Genomic DNA, 21,292 nt, shown 5'->3' with positions numbered 1-21,292 from the left:
TTGTACCGTTCTATGTCCGGTCTTTTTGGATTTGTAACGCTCTGTCTATTTTTGACGGTGTCATTAGCTGAGTAACATAATTTTTGGAAATAGCATTACTTTTGGTCTATTTGTGGACACGTTTTTTCGATGATCAGTTTTTCTAATTGTTGCCTTAAATTGAATTGCAGTGAGGAGCAGAGAAATTCGTTCAGTGTACAAGTTTGATTAATCTTCTTCGTATAAATTTAAACTGATCTCGCTTTTCTTCCGTTTGGGCTTTAAGCGTTGTTTTCGGGTGATGATTGTTAAAAAAACGATAAGGAAAGATAACGATTGTCTCTTGTTCCCGAAGACTTAGCTCACCCGCATTATACATCATAAGTTTCCGGAAGAAGGGTCGAGATTTTCAATGGTGAATTTATTAGTAAAAAAATCTGGAGGAACAAATCGTTTATTGACAAGTTTGACATGGCTTGGCAAATTTTTCAACGCAAAAAAGCGGGGTACGACTTTTGGAAAGCTATCATTTGCTACTGCATGTTATCTCTGATTCTTCATTTCCTCTCTATACACCGTTATCTCTTTGATTCTTAATAGTTTTTCTTCTCTTTTTTTCCCTGAAGCATTTTACCAAACCAAAAGCCCTTAACGTTCACAAATATCTCTTTTCATTTTCGAATTTAAAGGAAGGATGAATCATTACTAGTGAAAAAGCGCAGAAATCAGTTCAATTTCGCCAAAGGCAACAACATTATTTTTACTTTTTTTTTAATCTTGTAAATATAGCGGTGTATCTAGAAGTTACTTTCTCGGAAAATCGACCAAATGCGGCTGAAACACTAATATCTTCGCAACTTGAGCAATTTGGGGTTTGTGAGGCGACATTGTTAAGGCACCGAAAGATTTTAGGGTTAATGAATATTTAATGCCTTTGCTCTAAAACCTCCATTACTTTAAACTCTGTTAACCCTTTCACAGAATGATTTTTGTTTACATTTCGAAGTTCATCTCTTGCTTCTTTTCTGTAAAAAACTAAAGTCCTCATTGACTTTGGAATAGAATACGTGCAGTTTCACTCGCGCGCGAGTAAGACTTTTAGCTCGCGGGGGAAATTTAGCCTTCATTATCTGCGAACATTGAATTCGGTGGCAAGTGTGTTAGCCTGACAATGGGACGCTTTTAATAACCTCATCCCGTCGTATCCTGATGTTGTTTAAAGAGATATTTGTTATGAAGACCCCAGGAAATTATATTAATTAAAAATGACAAGGGAAAGTGGTAACTTTGTGTGTTTTGATATTAGTGAATATAGCTTTTCTGGCTTTGATGAAGGAACGTGGGGGTTAAGGTGTTTTCTTTTTAGTATCTATCAACTTGTAGAACACGGTTTAAAAAATAAAAGTTGGAAAGAAATGAAGCAGGGCTGTCTGCTAGCTATATAGCTGCCATTCGCACTCATTTTCAGTGTTGGATAAAATTCGCCGAAAGAGCACGGACAAGCGGGCACGATAAAGGAAAACGATAAAGCAAAACTGGCCAATGGCTGACGTTTCGGCTTCCAAATCTCATCACGATCCGTGGGTCAATTTTTGCCTCTATTATCAACTCGTTTGATCGTAAAAGTGAGATATATATTTCCCTCTGTAGTATATCAAAACACAAGTGTTCCTATAGGAATTGTACCCTGCAAAACCTTCCTCCTATTCTTCGGTTTAAACACTTTATGAAGACGAGTTCTTTCTAATATTAAATCGCAATCACCAACAAATGCCATTCAGGACTTGAAAACGCTTTAGGACTTTTAAAAAATAAACGGTTATACGCGCCTACATTGAATATCCTTAGAGTAGTCGAAATCCACCTAGGGAGTATTTTGGCACTACGTTTCAACCTCTTTTCAAATGATGGAATTTTCTTTTTATCAACGTTTAGATCATTAGTTGCATTCTGAGATTCGAGGCGCATCACAGACACTTCGTCCTGCCATTCACAGCCAGTACGGCCCAGTGATAAGGGCGCTTGCCTTGAGATCTGGAGATCTCGGGTTCAAGACCCGGTCAACTTCTCGGCTGCACTTGTAAATAGCCAACTGGTTTGCCTCCGGTCAGTTGGCCGGGATTCTTAACAGATACTGTAACAGTTATTGATTGTGTTTCATTGGCCCTGAAAAGCTCCTATAGGAAGTGGTCAGTTAAGTATGTATCCATATATATATGCATAGATAAACCACGTAGCACCGAAGGGTTTCTTGTAGATTAATGGGTAGAGCATGCTGACTGCTGATACAAAGGTCTCCGAAACTACCCGTTACCGAGCAACTCACTTATCATTGTGAGTTCTACTACAGCACTAGAGCATAGTTTTAGAACTCCCCTCAAAAGGTCGTGCAAATCGGCTTCTGAACAACACTGAGCAAAGCATATCACAAAACTATATGATTTTTTTCCGTTTTCATGCTATAGAGTGTTTAGATCTGATTCTGAGGTAATGAAGAAAATTCCTTGGCAATAACTTGATCGTTATATATATGTGTACTACCAACCGTAGTTTTTTGTTTCATCTCCAACAAAGCGATGTTATTTAGTATTTAGTCTTATCTGCTCCAGACCCTTCTCTCGAGCACGACACGAGTCAGTGTTCTACGTGATTTTCATTTAACAGATACTAGAGTACAATTACCTTTGAAAGTGATATGCATCAGTCGACCACGCACCGTCTCCCAAAATGCATTTTTGCCGTGATAAGTCAAGTTATTTTGGTCCTATAAAGACTACAGTATTTTCTTTAAAATAAAACACAGATCTTCTGCTGTCCGAATAATCCAAGAAAATCACTACCTTTTTTAGAGGTCCAACGGACTGAACTCACAATAAAGATTCTAAAAATTTGGTCCGGACTTGTAGCCAAAAATAGGCTAGTGATCAGGTCATTGTAGACTAAGCAACGGAGAAAAAGAAATTGCCCTGAAGTTAGTTAAAGTACACATTTAAGAGTGGGTCAGGAACTTCTGTTTTTTAACATAAAAATACAAGGACTGCGATTGGATGGAATCACTTTCATCAGCTTGAACGCTTAGCCGCATTTGTAGAATACACCTTTCTCGTAAAAGCGGAGAGGCATCAAGAAAAGCTATTGGTCTATATTCTTGTGGTTTTTTACTTTTTTGTGCAATAAAAGGGTAGTCGCTTATCGCAGAGGGCGCTAAGGATATTGGCAACGGTTTTCTTACTAAATCCGTCTCATTCAGTGATCTATTATCGATTTCTCGCTGACAAGTATTGAGGATAAATGCGAAAGGAAACGTAAAGAATCACTTGAAACAACTTTACTTTACTTTCGACTCACAGCTAATTAACATCTAGCTGTAGTGCTGTGCTCCGACATCAAACATGGACTGTATAGCGGCAGCCAGAGGCGCCTTTGTATGCTTTCAGCCCGATGTCGTGAGCCGCGCCCTTCGCAATTCAGTCCTCGACTGCAAGTAAGGGTGATTAGCACTAGCAATATTTATTTACTTTACTTTACTTTACTTTACTTTACTTTACTTTACTTTACTTTACTTTACTTTACTTTACTTTACTTTATTCGCCACAATTCATGGAGTGGCAGGGGAGAGGAACAGAACTTTTCGTCCCAACTGACCCCTAACCCCTATATCCATAGATCAGACCACAACACCGGGACCTCCACGCCCTACTCTACTCGAATAGCGTGTGGGTTCTTTAACGTCCCACTAAATTTATACCCAAGGGTTGTGAGACGGGATCTCCGGCTTATAGTCCTTATCCGAAAAGACTTGTAAGTCTAACCATTTGCAGATGTCGTTACAAAGGCAGCACTTTCTTCTCAGTTATTTAAAGACCCTGAGTGATGGACCGGCCGGACTTGAACTCACGACCTCCCGCGTGACAGCCCGGTGCTCAACCAACTGAGCCACCGGTGCGCGGTGCTATCATGAGCAAATGATAGTGTTGATAGCCCTCGTCCCTCCCTGGACGGGTTGCCGGGTCCATCGCAGTATGACAATGAGAGTTTTGTTGAAGGTGGATAGTCCGGAGACTGGTCATAAGAGAAACAGAGGGAACTAAACACGACATGGTTCATTGAATGACGTGGTTAGCAAACCCTCGACCAGTTGGCCCTTTCCAATTCCCCTGTAGCGTAGAACTTTGCGTCTGCTCTAAAGAGAGCTAAAAATGCGAGATGTCGTTTTAAACTGCAGAAAGGAGCGAGTTAAGGATTTTTGTTTTGCCGGGATGATGGCAGTTCGTGATGAACGTTGCTGACTCGGAAGTAACGAAATACAAGCCTGCAAAATTAAGGCTTGAAGGGCATTCAAATCAAACATGAATGACCACCTGCGATACCATTGCATTGCTCTACCAACTGAGCTATCGAATCAACCGTGACTAGGATCTGGTGGTCTTGTGAGTTCGTAATATGCCCATAGAGGATGCAGATATGAACAGACTAATCACTATACGTCAAATATGAGAGACATACATTAATTTTCAACTCCGTAGAGAAGCATGTTACCCTACTCACTTTGAAATGAAAGCTGGAAAGACCATCGCAGTTTCATTCTATGCGGAAGTTTAAAGATATGAAGCTGATAAAATCGGTTTAGGTCTTCATTGGTTTTTTCACCTCAAGTACTTTCTTACTGTTGTCAGTTTGACTTCACATTTTCTCATTTTTCGCGTTCGCTACATATGTTACGAAATTTCAAGTCTCTTTTCAATTTCTGAAGAACACTAAATGACGATCTATTGATCTTATCAGTGCTACAACAGATATGTTACAATTTACCTTTGTTTTTGTTTTTTTCTTTTCATTGCTTCCCCAAAATTGTTTTAAAATATGAAAACTTGCTTCCTGGTGATCGAAAGAAACGAAGGAAAACGAGAACCATTTTTTTGCGTGTTACTTCGTAAGTGCCGATTAACAATTGGAGAGTTTAATTGCATAGTCTGAATTATTTATATTTTTATATCTAAAATCTGGGCCACTTTGGCTTTCAAACCTACAAGATTGACTTGAAACCGGAAAATTCATAGTCGTGTGATTCCTTTCATTCCGTTGATTGAGGACATACAATTAGTTTTCTTTCCCATTTCTTTGTTTATGAACATGACGAGGTAGTTTTGGCGCCTCTACTAGCTTTTTGTCTAAAACATGACAATAATTTCTGTTTCTTAACGTCAACAAAGATATTCGTCTCTTTTTTGGAAGGTCCTAAGGCAAAAATGGTGTCAAAGCAACGGTAATGAAAATATCTGTCGGGGGACTCTATCGGCCACTAGGCAGTAATCACTTTCGTCACATCGAAGGGTTTTTCTTTTTGTCTCCAAACATGGGAGAATTTTTTTGTTATTGCTGCCAAGAAGCCATGTCATAAATAACCTGTTGATATCTTTTTAGTTGTGTGTTTTCTCGTTTCGGAGTCAAATAGAAGGATACATCGAGAATGAATGCCAATTCCTTAAAAACGTGTTCCTTTTGTTTTAATTGTTTATGTCTTAGTCACGTACAAATTCACTTTTCAGACACCTGCTTCCCTCTTCTCCTCCCTCAACTTCTTTGCCGCCTGACCTCCACCCCCAGAAAAACATCTCCTTACATAGAACATGACAGAACGAAAGAGGTCCTTTTTTGTGCATTTGAAGATTTTAATCATGGATGTGTTGTCTTCGGTCTACTTACAGTTGTTTTGTAATAGTTTCTTCGCAACCTCTGGAGGATCTGTCGGATTGATTGTTTTTCTTTCTTTTGTAACATTTTTTTAAAGATAAGTGAAATACAACCGACAGACATGTATGCAACATTGCTGAGATTTGGCTCAGCTGTTTTGAAATCGGGCGTCTTCTTGTCTCTGCATTCGTCCTGTTTAATTTTCGCTGTGTCCGTTTGTAGCTCATTAAGTATCGTCCTTTGTATTTACGAGATAAGTATCTGCAAAATTTTCAAATCACAAAGACAGTAGTCAGACGTGTTGATTAAACGTGCTACTGGATGTTTTGGAATAGAATTTGATAAAAAAAAGCGCCCCTCCTTATTTTCTCGTTTTGTAGCTTAATTCCCTTCATGAAAGAGACGAATAAAAATAGAGGTCTCTCATGGCAATTTTTGGTTAAAGCAAAGTTCACGAAAATGAGCAGTATTCTCGGAAATGGCGTTTTCATCGAGGTTTCGTTTCATAACGCATAATTGAATTTGTCAAATAGAGGATGCCAATATGATATTTAAAAAAGGGATGATTTATTATTTAAGGACAGGGTTACCGCGTCACGGCCCGAGTTTTTAACCTTACAACGCGAACAAGATGGAGTTGCGCACGATAGCGCGAATGTTCATTTTTAAGTGACATTTTTGTTGGCGTCGAGTCAGCTGTGTGCGAGAAGGGATCTTTTCTTTTCTTTATTCCCGGAAAATTTGTTTACAGTCCAGAATATCAGTCAACTTTTATTAAAATAATATTTTTAAAATTATTATCATTTTTTTGTTCGTTTTTTCATTGTTTTGCCGTCGAGAAGTGTACAAAGTACTACCGTTTGAAGAGTTTTCAAAGAATAGGCGTCCTTTCCATTGTTAATGACGTCATGCGCGGCCACGCATGTGCTCCAATAATGGAGCTCGATTCCTAAGCCATCGTTTCTTTTCTTTCTGCAAAAGAACATGACCGCTTTATCGCAGCAGTGAAAATCAGCAATCTCTACTGTGAGTGCTGATACGGGAGGGACCTCTAGCTCTACTATCATCCTTTTTAGTTAATCAGACGGCGATAAATTTACTCTTGGCTAAAATATCCGTGACCAACATCCGTCAACCGTGACTAAGCAATCTAAAAAGGCAGTTGTGTCTTTCTGTATTGTGTCTTTCTGTATCTGCGATGTCGGGCATTTAAATTGAGATACAGTAAACAATATCATCATATAGGAGCCTTTCAATTTAGCAAGAACGTTCTCGTGAAAAGTGATACTAAACCATCATTTTGGTAAAATAGCCGCTCATCGCTTGATGACTTTCAAAGTACGCAATCTTTCGTCGTTTTCGGGAAGCACATCTCACTGATTGTGCCTTTATGGTAGCTTATGAATCTATAGGTAAATTAAAGAAGAAACCTTTGATAATACCTCATGAAAATTTTCCGTTCGTAGATTTTATAGACGGTTAAGTTTTTTCGAAGATATCATGCTGCCTTCTGTTTGGACTGAATTTGAAAAAGGATGGCTTAAAGTTCTCCATCTTACAACTGCGAAAGCAGTCTTCCACTATATGATATTTAAGTGTTTAGTGGCAGAATGCAAGAAGATGAATAATGAGCTACAGCTCATCTGTAAATCAACCGATTTTCTGTAGAGCATGCAAACTTGTAGTCGGAAGGTCATGCATATTCTCGACTTTCTCTAAGGAAAACGAAAATTCAGTTTTATTAAACGGATTGACAAAGGCAAAGTAATCACCGTAGGTTTTTGTGAGCTGACGTTTCAAGCGGTGTCCCTTCAGTCAGAGAGAGTGCTAGACCTCTAGGACTTAACTCTTAGGGGGTGTTCGATTGACCTTATTTCGGAATACATGGAATAGAAGTTAGAAATTCTTCGTTTTTACGGAGATTCACATTAAAATTGCCAAGCACTTCTAAAATGCTATTTTAAACATATCTTTATTATCTTTGTTGCTTCAAAACGCCAGACATACCGTTTTAAATCATCACTCCACGTAGGCTTATTCCGGAAGAGGGTGAATCGAACACACCCTTAGAAACCCCGGGGAGTATCCTGGGTTTCTCAGAAACACCCGGACAATTTTCCTTTTTAAAGCATATCTTGCCGTTTCTGTTAAATCGACCGTGTCTTATATTTACCGGGCTGAAAACCTATGCCTTTAATGCAACGATATATTGTAAACATGTCACCCATTGCTATTATTAGGCAGCTGAAAAACTCGATGGCCTTTTAAGAACGCTGAATATTGACTTCTCAGCCGAAATTGAAACTAATTAATTTCAAACGAACTGTGTAAGAATTTTTTTTTTTGTAAATTCTTATCAGGGATATTAAGGATCTCTTTTTGACAGACAGAAAATGAATCAAAACAAACAGATATATTTTCGCTGCGGCCGAAACGATCTTAAACATAAAGCTATATATTACCTTAGCTTTTGAGAATGGTACCAAACGAAGGATGAGCGCGTTATTCAAGTTATTCAATCGAGCTTTTCTATTTTACCGATTGTAACTAAACGTGACGTGAATAATCTAGATGTATTTAACTCGAAATTCCAACTCCGCCCGAAAACTTTAACAGAATTGACCACAGTTTTCTGCAGAACTGATATTTTAAAATACTTGTGGTCACCGTATAAGAGCTTTTTAATATTGCCCGCGAGTTTCAATGCTTTCTCACTACGACCACTGAGTTTCCTCGTCCAACTATTGACAGAGCCGTAAATGGCGGCTTCCATCGTAGAGAATAAACTAGACCAACAAAGACTATTTTTAACGCTGTTTAAATGGACAGCGAGTTTCGAATGTTGTCTAGTTTTTCTAATGGTAAATCGTTTACAGAAATAGCAACCTTTTTTCTCAGCATCCTATATTGGTGGCTTTAAGGATAGGAATGTCGATTTCAATGCTTCTCTTGGGGGGGTCCTGTGACTTCCCAGCCTCTACGTGATTTCCGTGGCTTCAAGGCTGCAAAGTTGAAGGAAAGGTGGCAGTCGTATGTTAAGCTCCACCGCGGCAAAATAGCAGTTATGATGAACGCTGGTTGGACCGACGAATTTTCTCCTCGAGAAGGCAAGTTACCCCATATATATTATATATGTAACTTCTCTCATTATTAGGTTGTTGTGGACTCTCGTTTGGTTTTTCTTTGATTCCGCGGACTTGATATCATTTCAATCCTCGGATGTCGTTAGAGAACGGTCCACTGTTTGCATAAGGATCCGTTATGACTGCGACTGGCTTTGAGCATTAATCTTCTGTCACTTAGATAAATATCAATCCACTAACAATTGCAAATAGGAGATTAATCCAATTAACGTATAACTAAGTGCTGAGTGGTACCTCGATTGCCTTTCTCCCGGGAGATAAATAGAGTTGTCCAACAAAACTTATCTGGTGGTCATGCAGCTATAATTGCCCATCATCAGCTGAAGGAAGCAAACGATCGAAATGTCTGAGTTTATCCCACTGAAAACATAATTTCGTATTTAATTTCAAGGCCTTCAGATTTTTTATTGTTATCAAGGTGACACTGGAAACGCTAACGAAAACCGTACGGCGTTTTGAAACTACAACCGATTTTTCTAAGACTCAATCTAAGTCAAATCTTCCAGAAATTTCCAAAAAGAGAACTTTCAGCGGAAAGGGTTTATCTTGGCAACGCGTTTTTTCACTTCCAACTCATGAAACTCTCTTCTGCCTTACTTCAGCCTAAGCCAAATTGAGTCTGAAACTGTTGAACTTATGTGTTCAGTAGTTCAGCGCACAGTATCTTTAACTGGTGACGTTGGCCGCATTGGTTCCGTAGATGTCTTTCTCAAAGGCATAAGCTTATGGCCTTGCATCTCTGAGAGGCCCCAAATCTTTAGACGATGTTATCCATTTTATAGAACCCTTCCTCAACTGAAAACTCTTGCTCAAGCTCGCGGAAACGTCCTCGGCTTTTACCAATCAGTGTAGATTCACAGCAGGTATTGCGCTCAATCTTTAGAAACGCAAAAAAACCGTCAGATGGTGTTGCAAACTGGAATAAATTTTGTATGCAGTTATAACTGCCCAAAACTTGATGCAAACCCAATATGGGTTAAAAACAGGTTAAGGTCAACATACCTTTTCGACTTTGAAAAGAACCCCCAATTTTTTAATGCTGTTTCCTCTGTGCTGAATTCAGGTAATATCACTCTGACTTGTGTTGTAAGTAACACTTTTGACTTAAATATGGTGGTTCTTCCTGACGGCCCCCCTCAACTAGGGTAAATATTCGTGAAGATAATTAAAACGAGTTTGCGTTCGTTAAAACATCTTGTGCAAAACTCGAGGGAAAAGCAGACCGATTGGAAAGTTCTGCACTCAAGACTTGTTCCGGAGAGCTCCACAGTTAGTCTAATCTATAGGCTGACTGATTCTTTCGTTATATTAAGAATTGAAATTCCTTCAGTATTTACTTCCTCGTGCAATATTTCTGGGGCCGCTTCCTGGAAGGTTTAATAATTATATCTATTCCATGCAGGGATAAACGTGCCGGTTATCATCCCTGGAATAGAGTTATTACAACCTTTCAGGAACCGGCCCCTGGTGTCTTCTGTTTGACTTTGTGTTAATTCTTTCTTCGACTTAAACTAAAAGAAACGATGTGCAAATTCCTATGTTCATGGCGAGGGTTAATTCATTTTGGTAGCAATCAGGAAAGGAAATGAACTTTATTTAAGTGCCTAGCCGTTCTAGCGCTGGAGCACTAATTGGGGACACTGTAAACTGAGATTAACAATAAAAGCAAATCAAGTCAAATGTTGGTTTTTGAGGAGAGGGGAAACCAGAGTACCCGGAGAAAACCTCTCAGTGCAGAGTAACCTCGGAGAACCAACAAACTCAACCCACATATGACGCTGAGTCTGGGAATCGAACCCGGGCCACATTGGTGGGAGGCGAGTACTCTCACCACTGCTCCATCCCTGCACCCAGTCGGTGTCCTATTACGTTTCCTGCAAAGCCAATCATCGCGTTAACTTGTATTTGCTGCAAGTCAGAGAAAGATTTAGAAGAACAAAGCAAGTAGCGATTTTGAAGTCGTGATGCTTGGTACTGACAATGCCGATGATGATGATGTTGACGATGATGGTGACATCTTCTTGACTTTCTCAAACTGCGACTTGACAGAATTTTTTTTTTTTTTTTGCTCACAAACTTAATAACCCCTGTAAAGATTTGGAAAAGCAAATTTCTTGATAATTTCTCGGTATCCGACATTTTTGTCTTTTCGAAGTCCACTGGCATTTGCCAAGGTTAATTGCCTGAGATTTTTTAATTTTACTTTCAGAATTATCTAATAATTCTGCGTTCAATTTTTGAATTCGCCTCTCAGCTTCCGCGAGGAAGCCAATATGTTTCAAGTTTGAGCAATTGTTTTCCAACCCTCGTGGGCTCTCACGGCCCAGCTCTTGGCACTTATCATTTTGTGAATAAATAACATTATGCAGTTGTAATTAAACATGTTATCAATATCATGTTTTCAATCTTTGCTAAGGCTGTGTATTTTATTCATGTTTGTGTGTCAATCGTTAGAAGGTATATTCGCTCTGACTTCGTCAAAAAATACTTTCTGTTCTATTATGCTCTGTTGATGACATTTTTAATGACAGTGATAGATGAAAGTCTTTTGATCCATAAATCCTTGGCATAGCAGGTATCCGTATTTCGTGCCATGTCTTGACCAGAAAGATAAAGGTGAATATAAGCCGGTCAATAGGCAGTCATCGGATAAATACGCCTACAGAACACATTCATCTTTTACGAGGTATTTTTCGTGTAACTAAGTATCCTTGATCCACGGCTGCTCAGTGAATATGTATTATTAACAGATTTGTCAGAAGTCGTCTTTGAATAGAAAACAATTAATTTGTATTTCACCTGAAGGAAATCGTACATATTCAGTTTAACTAATAGGCATTTCTGACAGATTTCTGATAATGAATTTATCAGTAATTACAAACTATACTGAGATAAAATTCGAATTTTTTAATGACGTTGGCGAAGAGCAAACCATGCGTATCTCACCTGGAGGAAATTGTATATATTCAGTTAAATTAATAAGTGTTTCTTACAGAATCCGGACAAAAAGTTATCAACAATTACGATAAAATTCGTTTTTTTTTTCTTTAATAAAAACTTAAGAGTTGGCGAAGACTATACCATATTATTGTCCATAGTTATCATGGAAAAGTGAACGAAATTGACTCCTTCTTGGACTGCGAGCGACCGTGCTTTTTAATTTTCTTTTTCTCATCCCATGATCCGTTTGTTTAAGAGTATTGAAAAGTTTATGTCTTGTTTATTGTTGAGAATAGTTCCTCCATATATCTTTTTTTTTGGTTCGGACTGATAGTTCAACAAAATTTTGCTAGAGATCACTAGTATAACGCTGTGATGAAAAGAAAGGAAAGGAGAAGACAAAACATAGCTCGTAACAGTATTAAATCATTCATCCATTCATTGTTAATTAATGCGAATATATGTTCGTCTGTCTGCCATATTATCATCTTGTACTGTAGTCAGATATTTTGTATAATGAAACATTTATAAAGATGTGGAAATTTTTCTTTCAAATAGGTTTATGTAAGTGCTTTCCGAAATTTTTTTTTGCACCATTGTGACTTGGTTCGCCTAATTTTTGGACTCCTTATTTTGCTCTGTGGTTGACTTCAACGAAATCACACTCTTTCTTGTTTTATGAAAGCAAACTGGCTCTCTTTCGAATCACTCATTCCATAGGAGTCGAGAAACGCACTAAAGAAACTCACTTTAAATGCCCCTATTTAAGCGAGAAGCGACCGAATTATCTCTTCGTCAAGCACTCCTTGTTTTTATGTGTTTTTCTTTTGCGCCATGCCGTGTCAATTATTTCTTAATTTTAAATGATTTGCAAACGTTACAATTGGTGCTAAACAAGTGAATATTATCGCGTTTTATAAGGCAGGATAAAGCGTAAAGCATACGTTTCCAAACAGATAACGTTATCTCTGGAAGTGAAAGCTATTCCATGCGATGAATTAACAAACGAGGTCATTGTTTACTGCCTTGGGGTCTATCGCAAAGATATGAGATCAGATGCAAATCCTTTAATTCATTCGATGCTGGTCGAAGATACACAAAGCAGTTTACCTAACTTGAGATCATTATAAATTTTTTTTTAAATTTACTTAACCGCTTCAAATCAACTGATCTTTCTTTGAATGGATTCACTTTGGCTACTGTTCTTCTTTCACGTCACCGAATGAAGTACTCCTTCCACACTCAAACACCTCTACATGTAAACTTTAGATCTCGTATATATATATATATATATATATATATATATATATATATATAATTTTTTTTTTTTTTGTAAAGCGCTTTTAATTCAGCTCTTACGAGTCGAATCCGAGTGATTGTTTGAAGGCTGGATTTGGTAGCTTCGTCGTCTTTAGAGATTTGCATCTTCAAAAGACCTTAATTAATATAAGACCAGAGTCTATATAACGCAAATCGTATACTTTTTTTTTTCGTTTGATTCGTGTTGTGCTAAAAACACTAAAAAGGACATCGAAACGAAATAAAAGGAAATATTGTGCACAAAAGAATTTGTTTTGTTTGTTTTTAAATTATTTTTTATTTCCTCCAGAGATGGCTGCCCCGAGCAACTATTCCCACGAAACGACTTCATGCGACGCGACCATCTGATATTTTCTTTTCAAAGTAAAAGGATGTTCGAACTCGGCTCATCTCAAATTTTTTTTTGAGCATACTTAAAGGTTTTGGCAATTTTCAAGTGCGGGTCGCCTCTTAGGATTTTTATTTTATCCCCGATTGTGTTCAGTGTGTTGAACTTCCATTTTTCGTTTCAGAGCAGATGTTTCTTTTGCCTTTTGTGAGCAATTTCCTCGCTCAATATTAAAACTTAAAGACACAACTGGAAACGTAAGACGAAAAATAGGAATTCCACCTCTGCTCTTAGTCTGAACAGCGAATTTGAGTTAGGATTTTGCCAGTATATATCGCAAATTATAAATTTTCTCAAAAGTTTACGTCGACTTGGTTATCCGTCGATCCTGGCCCTAAATACTTATTTCCCGCCATTTTATTGTTTCGTTACCTCTTACCACCAATTGGGACAAAACAATGCTTAGGCGAATTATCAAATATATTGGCAAGTTCGTTTACAAGGCGAACCTCACTATCTATGCATCACGTTGAAATTACGGAACTCTTTAATTCGTTTCGACGAAAATGACGCGAAAGAAACGTATATTTTGGCCTTTGTTTTGCGCGGTTTTGTTGAAAGCGTTGAATCCATTATTATTTTTCACTCAACAGTTTCTGTCAAGGTTAATTTGTGTTTTCAAGTCCTCTTTAGGGGCAAATGAATGTCAACGCTTGGTCGTATTTTCCAATCTATCGAAGTAATTGTCGAAGTTTGCACAATGGTTTGTGTACTCTCGAGATCGAAAGGTAACACTATACGCCTGCTTACATCTTTATAAGATCACTTTTCATCTATCCTATCTCTCAACGTGTCGTCTTTAAGGCTAATTCTTGCGTTACCTCCATCTCTCTCTCTCTTTTTCTTTTAATTCCAGCATTCTTAAGCCTCATTTTTTGGTTAAAAGCCACAGAAATTTTGCTACCTCTGTCATAAATAAGTTTTGAATACTGAAGAGAATCTAACGCTCATTCTTTTTGCCATTTCTCAAATTCTGTATTCAACAAATGCCGAAATAGTATGAAGTGATAATCATTTTGTCTTAACTCGATTTCATTCCTGCATTCCTTTCCACCAGTCAATGCTATTTTGCCAAACCTTGTCTTCGACCTAGAAGTGAACATACGTTTAAACATCTTGACTGGAATACTAACTAGATCCTTTGAGCATGTTTATACTTTTCAGCAATTGAGACTATTAAAGGGCTCGTAGGTTATTCGTTCTCTGACGTTTTCCGTGACAAATATATCTCTATGTGCCACGCTCTGATTGTGCTTGAACTGAGGGCGCTTGAAATTTCTTCGGGATGACTTCAGTGCGAAGACAAAATTTTGAAGTTGCTGGAAACAATATAGCTCCAATTCAGTCCGTTGATCATTGGAGTCTTTCCTGGACTGAAGTCTCGTTTATTTTGATTTCTGTGAAGCCAAGAATACAATTTTCATTTTTCATTTTCAATTGCCTTGTCTGTCACGTTGGGGCAAGGGGGACACAATGGAGCCGTTCGCACCTGTTGTAGCTACAAGGTTATAGTTTTGATTCTTTCATTGATGAAAAAGCAGAGATGCTGAAGAAATAAAGCAAAATCTGAAGAACCCCTCGTTATTTTTTTCTAAAATCCAAACAGTTTGCCGGTTGACATGTTTGGCAAAAGGATGGCTTCCCAAATGAAGAAGTTAGAATTTTTTTTAGAACCGTAAATTGAATTTACCGGAACTTCAACCGGAACAATAATAGAGAAGAAATGTGACTCCAGGCATAAAATAAGAGGAATATGGTAATTTATTTGGCAGCACCTAAATGGCGCCACTGAAAAATTCTCTTCCAATCAACATGATTCTTAGGTTTCGTCTCTACGCAAATGATGCTGAGTTCAGAAACATTTGCCGCCCAGGAAACGAACGATGCAAAGCAAAGATGGTGTGAAAAACAATATTAAACTTGCTTAATCGCAACAATGGCCTATTTTATAGGGAAGAATTTCGGATTACAAAGTTCGTTTCCCTTTAGTTAATGACGAGGTTGATCTTTTGCGCGATCGTAATCTGCGTTCTGTCTGTCAGTTCAAATATTTGAATTCCTATGCTAAAGATTTTTCCAAACGTTTTTGTTTTAGTATGCTTACCAAATAAGTTTGAACGCTTCAAGCAATGATCCCATCTTTCTTTTGTCCTTGATTCAACTAAACTTGATTCTTCTGGAAAGTCTGTTCTGTTGTTTAGACAGACTGATCGGAAATGCAAAACCCAGGAGAGCTTCTTTGGGTTGGACAAATCCGGATTTGAATTTACGCATCATTAGCGACAGGAAATTAGGGCGCAATTTTCTAAGTAGGAGGTCTGGTAACGAGCGACTCCTTAATGAGGTACTCGACGAGTGAATGTGACAGATAATTAATATTTGAATGATTTGGGCTGGCTGCGACATGGCTTTGAATCATGACCAGACGATCAAAAGATATGTTTGACAACGTTGAATAGCTTTTTAAATCCCTAAGTTGAACAAAAAATAACAAAGGCCATTATGTCATGTTGTGTTCGCTGCAAGTGTTTTCAATACTGACTTTGTTCTGCCATTCAAAAGAAAATTTCTCAAGTAAATATTTTTCATTCCAAATTGTGTCAATATCATGACCTTTACAGTTTTCAACATCTTTGCCTGTCTGGGATTCTTAAAAAGGTGGAGGGTTCTTTTCAATAAATTATATCCATTATTGACCTCGACGCTTTAGAGTCGGTCGCGACTTGACAAATGAGGCGGAGCTTGTTACTTGGACGTGCTAAATCTCGTTTGCTTCTTTTCACAAATTTCTGCTAATTACATCGAAGTGTTCGAGTTTCAATGAGATCCTGCCCCAAATCCACCCTTTTGTTTTGATTCAAATGTGCTTGTTGTTGCGCCTCGAAGCATTGAAAATTGGACAATGCCATCACATTGGACGCTCGATCGACACGGTTGTTCACGACGCATAAACACAGTGCTGTTTGAAGGCTGTGTGTTTCTTACAGTGTTGAGAGTAGTTAAAATAAATTTTGTTTGAGAAATTTATATCTGAAAGTGATCTCACGTGCGCGGATGCCAATATCCAGGATCTTCGACAGCGGCCAATGCTTGCAGATATTGCTTTACTGACTTCCACGTGTGCAGATAAACTTTGAACACACAAGTCAGCTGTCAATGTCAATAACTGATGGGACATTGTTGTTTGTGACGTTAAGAAATCGTGATCTTAACTCACTTCCCCAACTCCTTCCTCCGATGTGGCAATCGCAGATTGGCATCGTCCGTTGCGTTCCACAGGTTTAGAATGAGTGTCCTAAAATTCAACCGCGCTCGATTTCATCTTTGCTCATGCGTTTATCGCTGTTCTCAATCTAAAAAAACGCGCAAAGTTTGACAAGTGTTGAAAGGTGGGCGTCCAATAGCGATTGTTGCATTCAAAACTGGGCAGTAATTTGTAAAATTGGTGGTTTTAGCCTCCGGCCAATAACCTGACGGACAATGACAGCGGTATTCACGTGACTAGGCACGAACCCGATGCACCAATGACATGATCCCTCCAGAGAGATCGGAATTTTGAAGTATTCGGTCTGTCAGCTGGCAGAGTCGCTTAGTTAGTAATCCCATTTTGGTTGATATCGCCGAGTGTGCCTTGTGAAGTTCCTCGGGAATGAGCGATCAGGAGCTCCAGCGTATGTAGATCTCGACGTGATTCCTTGATCGTCAAAATAAACTATAACCTTTAGCGTCGGGGCTCTCTGGGACGCTCGAAAGTATTTCCTGTCACGCTTAAACCAAGGAGCTCTTAAGTTTTGTTTTGTATTTCTTTTGCAGAAAAGCGTCGAATATCCATGTGTGTCGGTTGCGGCTCCCAGATTCAAGATCAGTACATCCTCCGAGTAGCGCCGGACCTTGAGTGGCACGCTGGTTGCCTCAAATGTGCCGATTGCCACACATATCTAGACGAGACTTGTACTTGTTTTGTGCGAGACGGAAAGACCTACTGCAAGCGTGATTACGTTAGGTAAGCAGTGCAATCTACTGCTGAAAGATCAGGATGGGAGCTTAGCGCGGCTCAGCGATCAGAGATCATTTGTACAATCAACATGCATCTAAATCTCTTGCCTGTTCCGCCCAGCGTTCACCATGTTGTGATTCTTCATCGACCGGTGCAGCGTATTTACAGCCACGGGCGGCGTAATATTCCGGCGTGAAAATCAATGTTGTTAATTACAAAGACAGAGTAGTTGATGGTTGCGAGTGTATTGTCCGCGTCAAGCCTTCCCGTTTACAAAGCCACTGTCAAGTTGGCAGTTGTGATTTCTCCCGCTGAGTTCCATCATTCCTGGGCATAAATAATCGCCGTGGTTTCGGTGGATTTTCAAGAAAGCTAATTACAAAAAAATCCTCACAGTTGAGAACTGGCTGGAGCTCAGGAAATTTAGTTCACACAAGTTGTATCATAACTCCGCCTCTTCCTTATTGTGGGTTAGCGAGGCGGGAAAGTTTGCCAAGTCGACAAGCAGGAGGCTAGGAGTTTAATTTAGATTTGTGGTTTTTCTTATAATTTCGCTTTCGATCGCGATTGTGCGAACCTTATAATCTTGCGGCGTCAGGAAATCTCAGCGAAAATCGCACGGGGGCAGATCGTTAAAATACACAATTGACAAACTCTCCTCGAAAGCGAATTAAGTTGAAACAGATATATTTGCGAAAGTCGTTCTTTCAAAGCACGCTATTTGCCATCTGGTTATGAAAAGATATTTTTCTCTCACTCTTTAGGTTATTTGGAACAAAATGCGCCAAGTGTTCCAGGTCTGTGACCAAGAACGATTTCGTGATGAGGGCGAAAAATCAAATCTATCATATAGACTGTTTTCGCTGCATAGCTTGTAGCAGACAGCTGGTTCCAGGAGACGAGTTCGCACTTCGTGAAGACGGTTTATTTTGTAAAGAAGACAACGAGATCGTGGAGAAGGCCACGGCTACTGCCCAAGCAGCTCACGCTAGAGGAAGTCAACGATCTTCGTCTCAATCGTCAAGTAAGTCCGTCTGTTTTCACTTCTTTTCACTCGGTTTCAATGCGGTAGGTCATCTCACTTAGCAAACGTATCTCTAAGTCTAATCAAATTGGGGTTGATAACGCTATTATCAACTCCGATTGACTCGTCTTGTATCAATTTTCCCATTTTTAAATGCTCGAATTAGCAAGAGAATTATGCCAGCGCTTGCCGTACGTTTTCTTTCATCTACTGAGGTTCAAAGCGGCGCCTGTAACCGGGCAACTTGACTGTGCTTTCGGCTTGTCGGGGTTCGTTCACGGGCCTTGCTAAAATGGATGCGATGCCGCTCGAATAATATATCTTGCTGGTAGTTGAATTCAAAATTGAAATGTTTGTTGGTAATATCTTCCCTTCTCAATTATAAGGTTCAACACGGATAAGTACTTTTGACATGCATTTCCGATGGGAGAGCGTCCGTGATACCACATACTATGATATATACGAGAACATAAACTTTACTCTTCCTTGGCCGATTTCTCGATCGTTTGTGCATTTAAAACTTAATGCCGAATATTTTTCCCGGAGCAATTCTGCCACAAGTCAAGCAAGAGCCTTTTGAACCACTACAAAGCATTACTATTTCCGCAGGAAAATACAAAATCTCAATCTTGAAGATGTTTATTGGAACAACTGACGACCTTACATTGCAACCTTCTTCATTTGATAGATATTCCGTTTACAGACTTCGCAGTCCTATACTACAACTCTCAAGGTCTTCTCGAATATTACTGTTTCGACCCTCGAAATATTAGATTTGATATCAAGTGAAGTATCATAAGTGTGAAGCTAAATTTAAAATTGATAATTCGATTCTCTTGCAGCTCACTCCAACGTCCCCGCCGAAGGATCACCGACACGGCGCGGTAAATCTTCAGAGAAAACGACCAGGGTACGGACGGTCCTAAACGAGAAGCAACTACACACTCTTCGAACGTGTTACGCTGCGAATCCACGGCCTGACGCGATGATGAAAGAGCAGCTTGTCGAGATGACAGGGCTGAGTCCTCGAGTGATCCGCGTGTGGTTTCAAAATAAACGTTGCAAAGACAAAAAGAAATCCATGATGTTGAACAAGACATCGTCCCATCATCAACACCAAGGTCCCGGGTCGGACGACGGGCAGGTAAAGAACGTTCTTTATTCCACCTTTTTTCCCCTTATTTTTGTCTTTCGAAATCGAGTAGAGGGTGCGTGTGAACATTTGTTGAATCTTGTCACTATCATTTTGTACTTAGCTGTCAAATCGAAGACGAACGGAAACTAGAATATTTGAACACAGGTGGTCAATGAGCAAGCAATGGCAAGATTTTCTACGCCTTCCGTTTTTCGTTCTTTTGCAAAACAGCGCGTCGCTCGTGACCCCAAACATGAACACCGCGAGAAGAGTCTTCTTGTTAGCATAATTGGAAGAATTAGCCAAAAGGTGTTAATTTAAGATCGTTTGGGTCCACAGCTGGTCTGACACGTCTTAGCGATTTTCGACTGAAGCTCTGACGCGTTTTTGAGCTCCCTCCTCGAGAACAAGGCACGCGTTCGATTTTTTTTCTCACTACTAACAGGAGAAAAGCATCAAGCCCTCCAAACCCTTCCACCATGAACTTCAAAAAGAGAGGTTTATGATGAGTTTATTCAGCTTCACTGATAAAGTCCGTTCATACGTTCTCATCTGCTCCATTTATTATCATATGCACACACAGTTGTATTGTGTGCGACTTGCGAATGCAGTTATTCTTAATTTTGTAACCCATGAATGTGTGTTTCGTGTACTCTTGCTTTTTGAGCTAATCTATTAGTACAGGGTCTTAAGTAAAAAAAAAAAATTATTATTACTGTTAGTCGCTGTGGGACATTGATCTGTATATGTTTTACAAATCCAAACATAGCTGCCTCGAAGACATAATAAATGATGACGGAGATTCGACTAGTCCAGTTTAAACGTATGCTCTGTCTTCTTGTAGAGTCCGACGGGGAGTTCACCAAACGCTCTACCTAGCCGCTCATTACCGCCGTCAGCTATTTCGGGTGTTCAGGTTTTCGCTTCGAGTCTAACGCCGCCTGCTCTCAGACCGCAGTCAGACGTACAGATGGGCGACATTCCTAGCTATCAACCGTGGAAAGCGCTGAACGAATTCGCAATGCATAGCGACATGGATCAAGGTCCCTTTCAACAACTGGTAAGCGTGCATGCCGAGCACAACCGTCTTGTATCGTCTTTCTTACACGCTTGGCGCTACGTTGCTTTTTGTCTCGCTTTCGCCTCTTTGAGCAGTGTCTTGAGCGCCTCAAATGACTCAATTACGACGGCTTCAAGTCGCTCTCTATTATCCCAAGGAAGCAGTTAACCCGAATTGCGCGAACTAACGGGAAACCCTTGTGTCAAAACAAACCGGCAGAATGATTGCACGCCCTTAGGGGACCATTAAATGAATAATACAAGCGTATGGCCATCGAAGCAAGCTTGTGTTTTTTGTGTAGGTGACAAGATAATTGCAGTGCTGTTGAATAGACTTCTTTGCCTACTTTGCATAACTTAATTCAAATATCTCGCAAACCGGGTACTGTCAGTGTACAAATTGACTTCTTCACAATCTGTTACAAAACGCGTTACACCACAATTAAGTGATTTCAAAATATCTTTTTGGTTTGTTCTCCTAAACCGCGAGATTTTCAGCAAGCGTCTCTTTATCCAGTCAACTCCATTGTTCCTAGTAAGTCTAGTAATAGAGAATCTTCTTGCACAGGTCTTTGTTAAATTTTACATGATATCGCAACCTCTTTGCTTTGGT

General features: G+C 39.3%; 1 protein-coding gene across 14 annotated transcripts in view; it reads left to right on the top strand.

Annotated features, from left to right (window-relative positions):
• The window catches only part of LOC138038519 (insulin gene enhancer protein ISL-1-like), a 48,702-nt gene that overhangs the window by 25,759 nt on the left and 1,651 nt on the right, over positions 1-21,292 (top strand). For 11 of the 14 annotated variants that reach the window (XM_068884408.1, XM_068884413.1, XM_068884412.1 and 8 more), the window contains 4 exons: positions 17,278-17,467; positions 18,226-18,485; positions 19,328-19,629; positions 20,465-20,680. In XM_068884408.1, coding sequence (XP_068740509.1) covers positions 17,278-17,467; positions 18,226-18,485; positions 19,328-19,629; positions 20,465-20,680 — 968 coding nt within the window. Of the gene's footprint in view, positions 1-8,659; positions 8,781-16,703; positions 16,854-17,004; positions 17,136-17,277; positions 17,468-18,225; positions 18,486-19,327; positions 19,630-20,464; positions 20,681-21,292 lie in introns of those variants that run through there. The other 3 variants (XM_068884406.1, XM_068884416.1, XM_068884407.1) reach the window with 3 other exon arrangements.

This window comes from Montipora capricornis, chromosome 2 (assembly GCF_036669925.1).
Source record: "Montipora capricornis isolate CH-2021 chromosome 2, ASM3666992v2, whole genome shotgun sequence".
Classification (NCBI taxonomy): domain Eukaryota; kingdom Metazoa; phylum Cnidaria; class Anthozoa; order Scleractinia; family Acroporidae; genus Montipora; species Montipora capricornis.
This window is presented reverse-complemented; position numbering and strand designations above follow the sequence as displayed.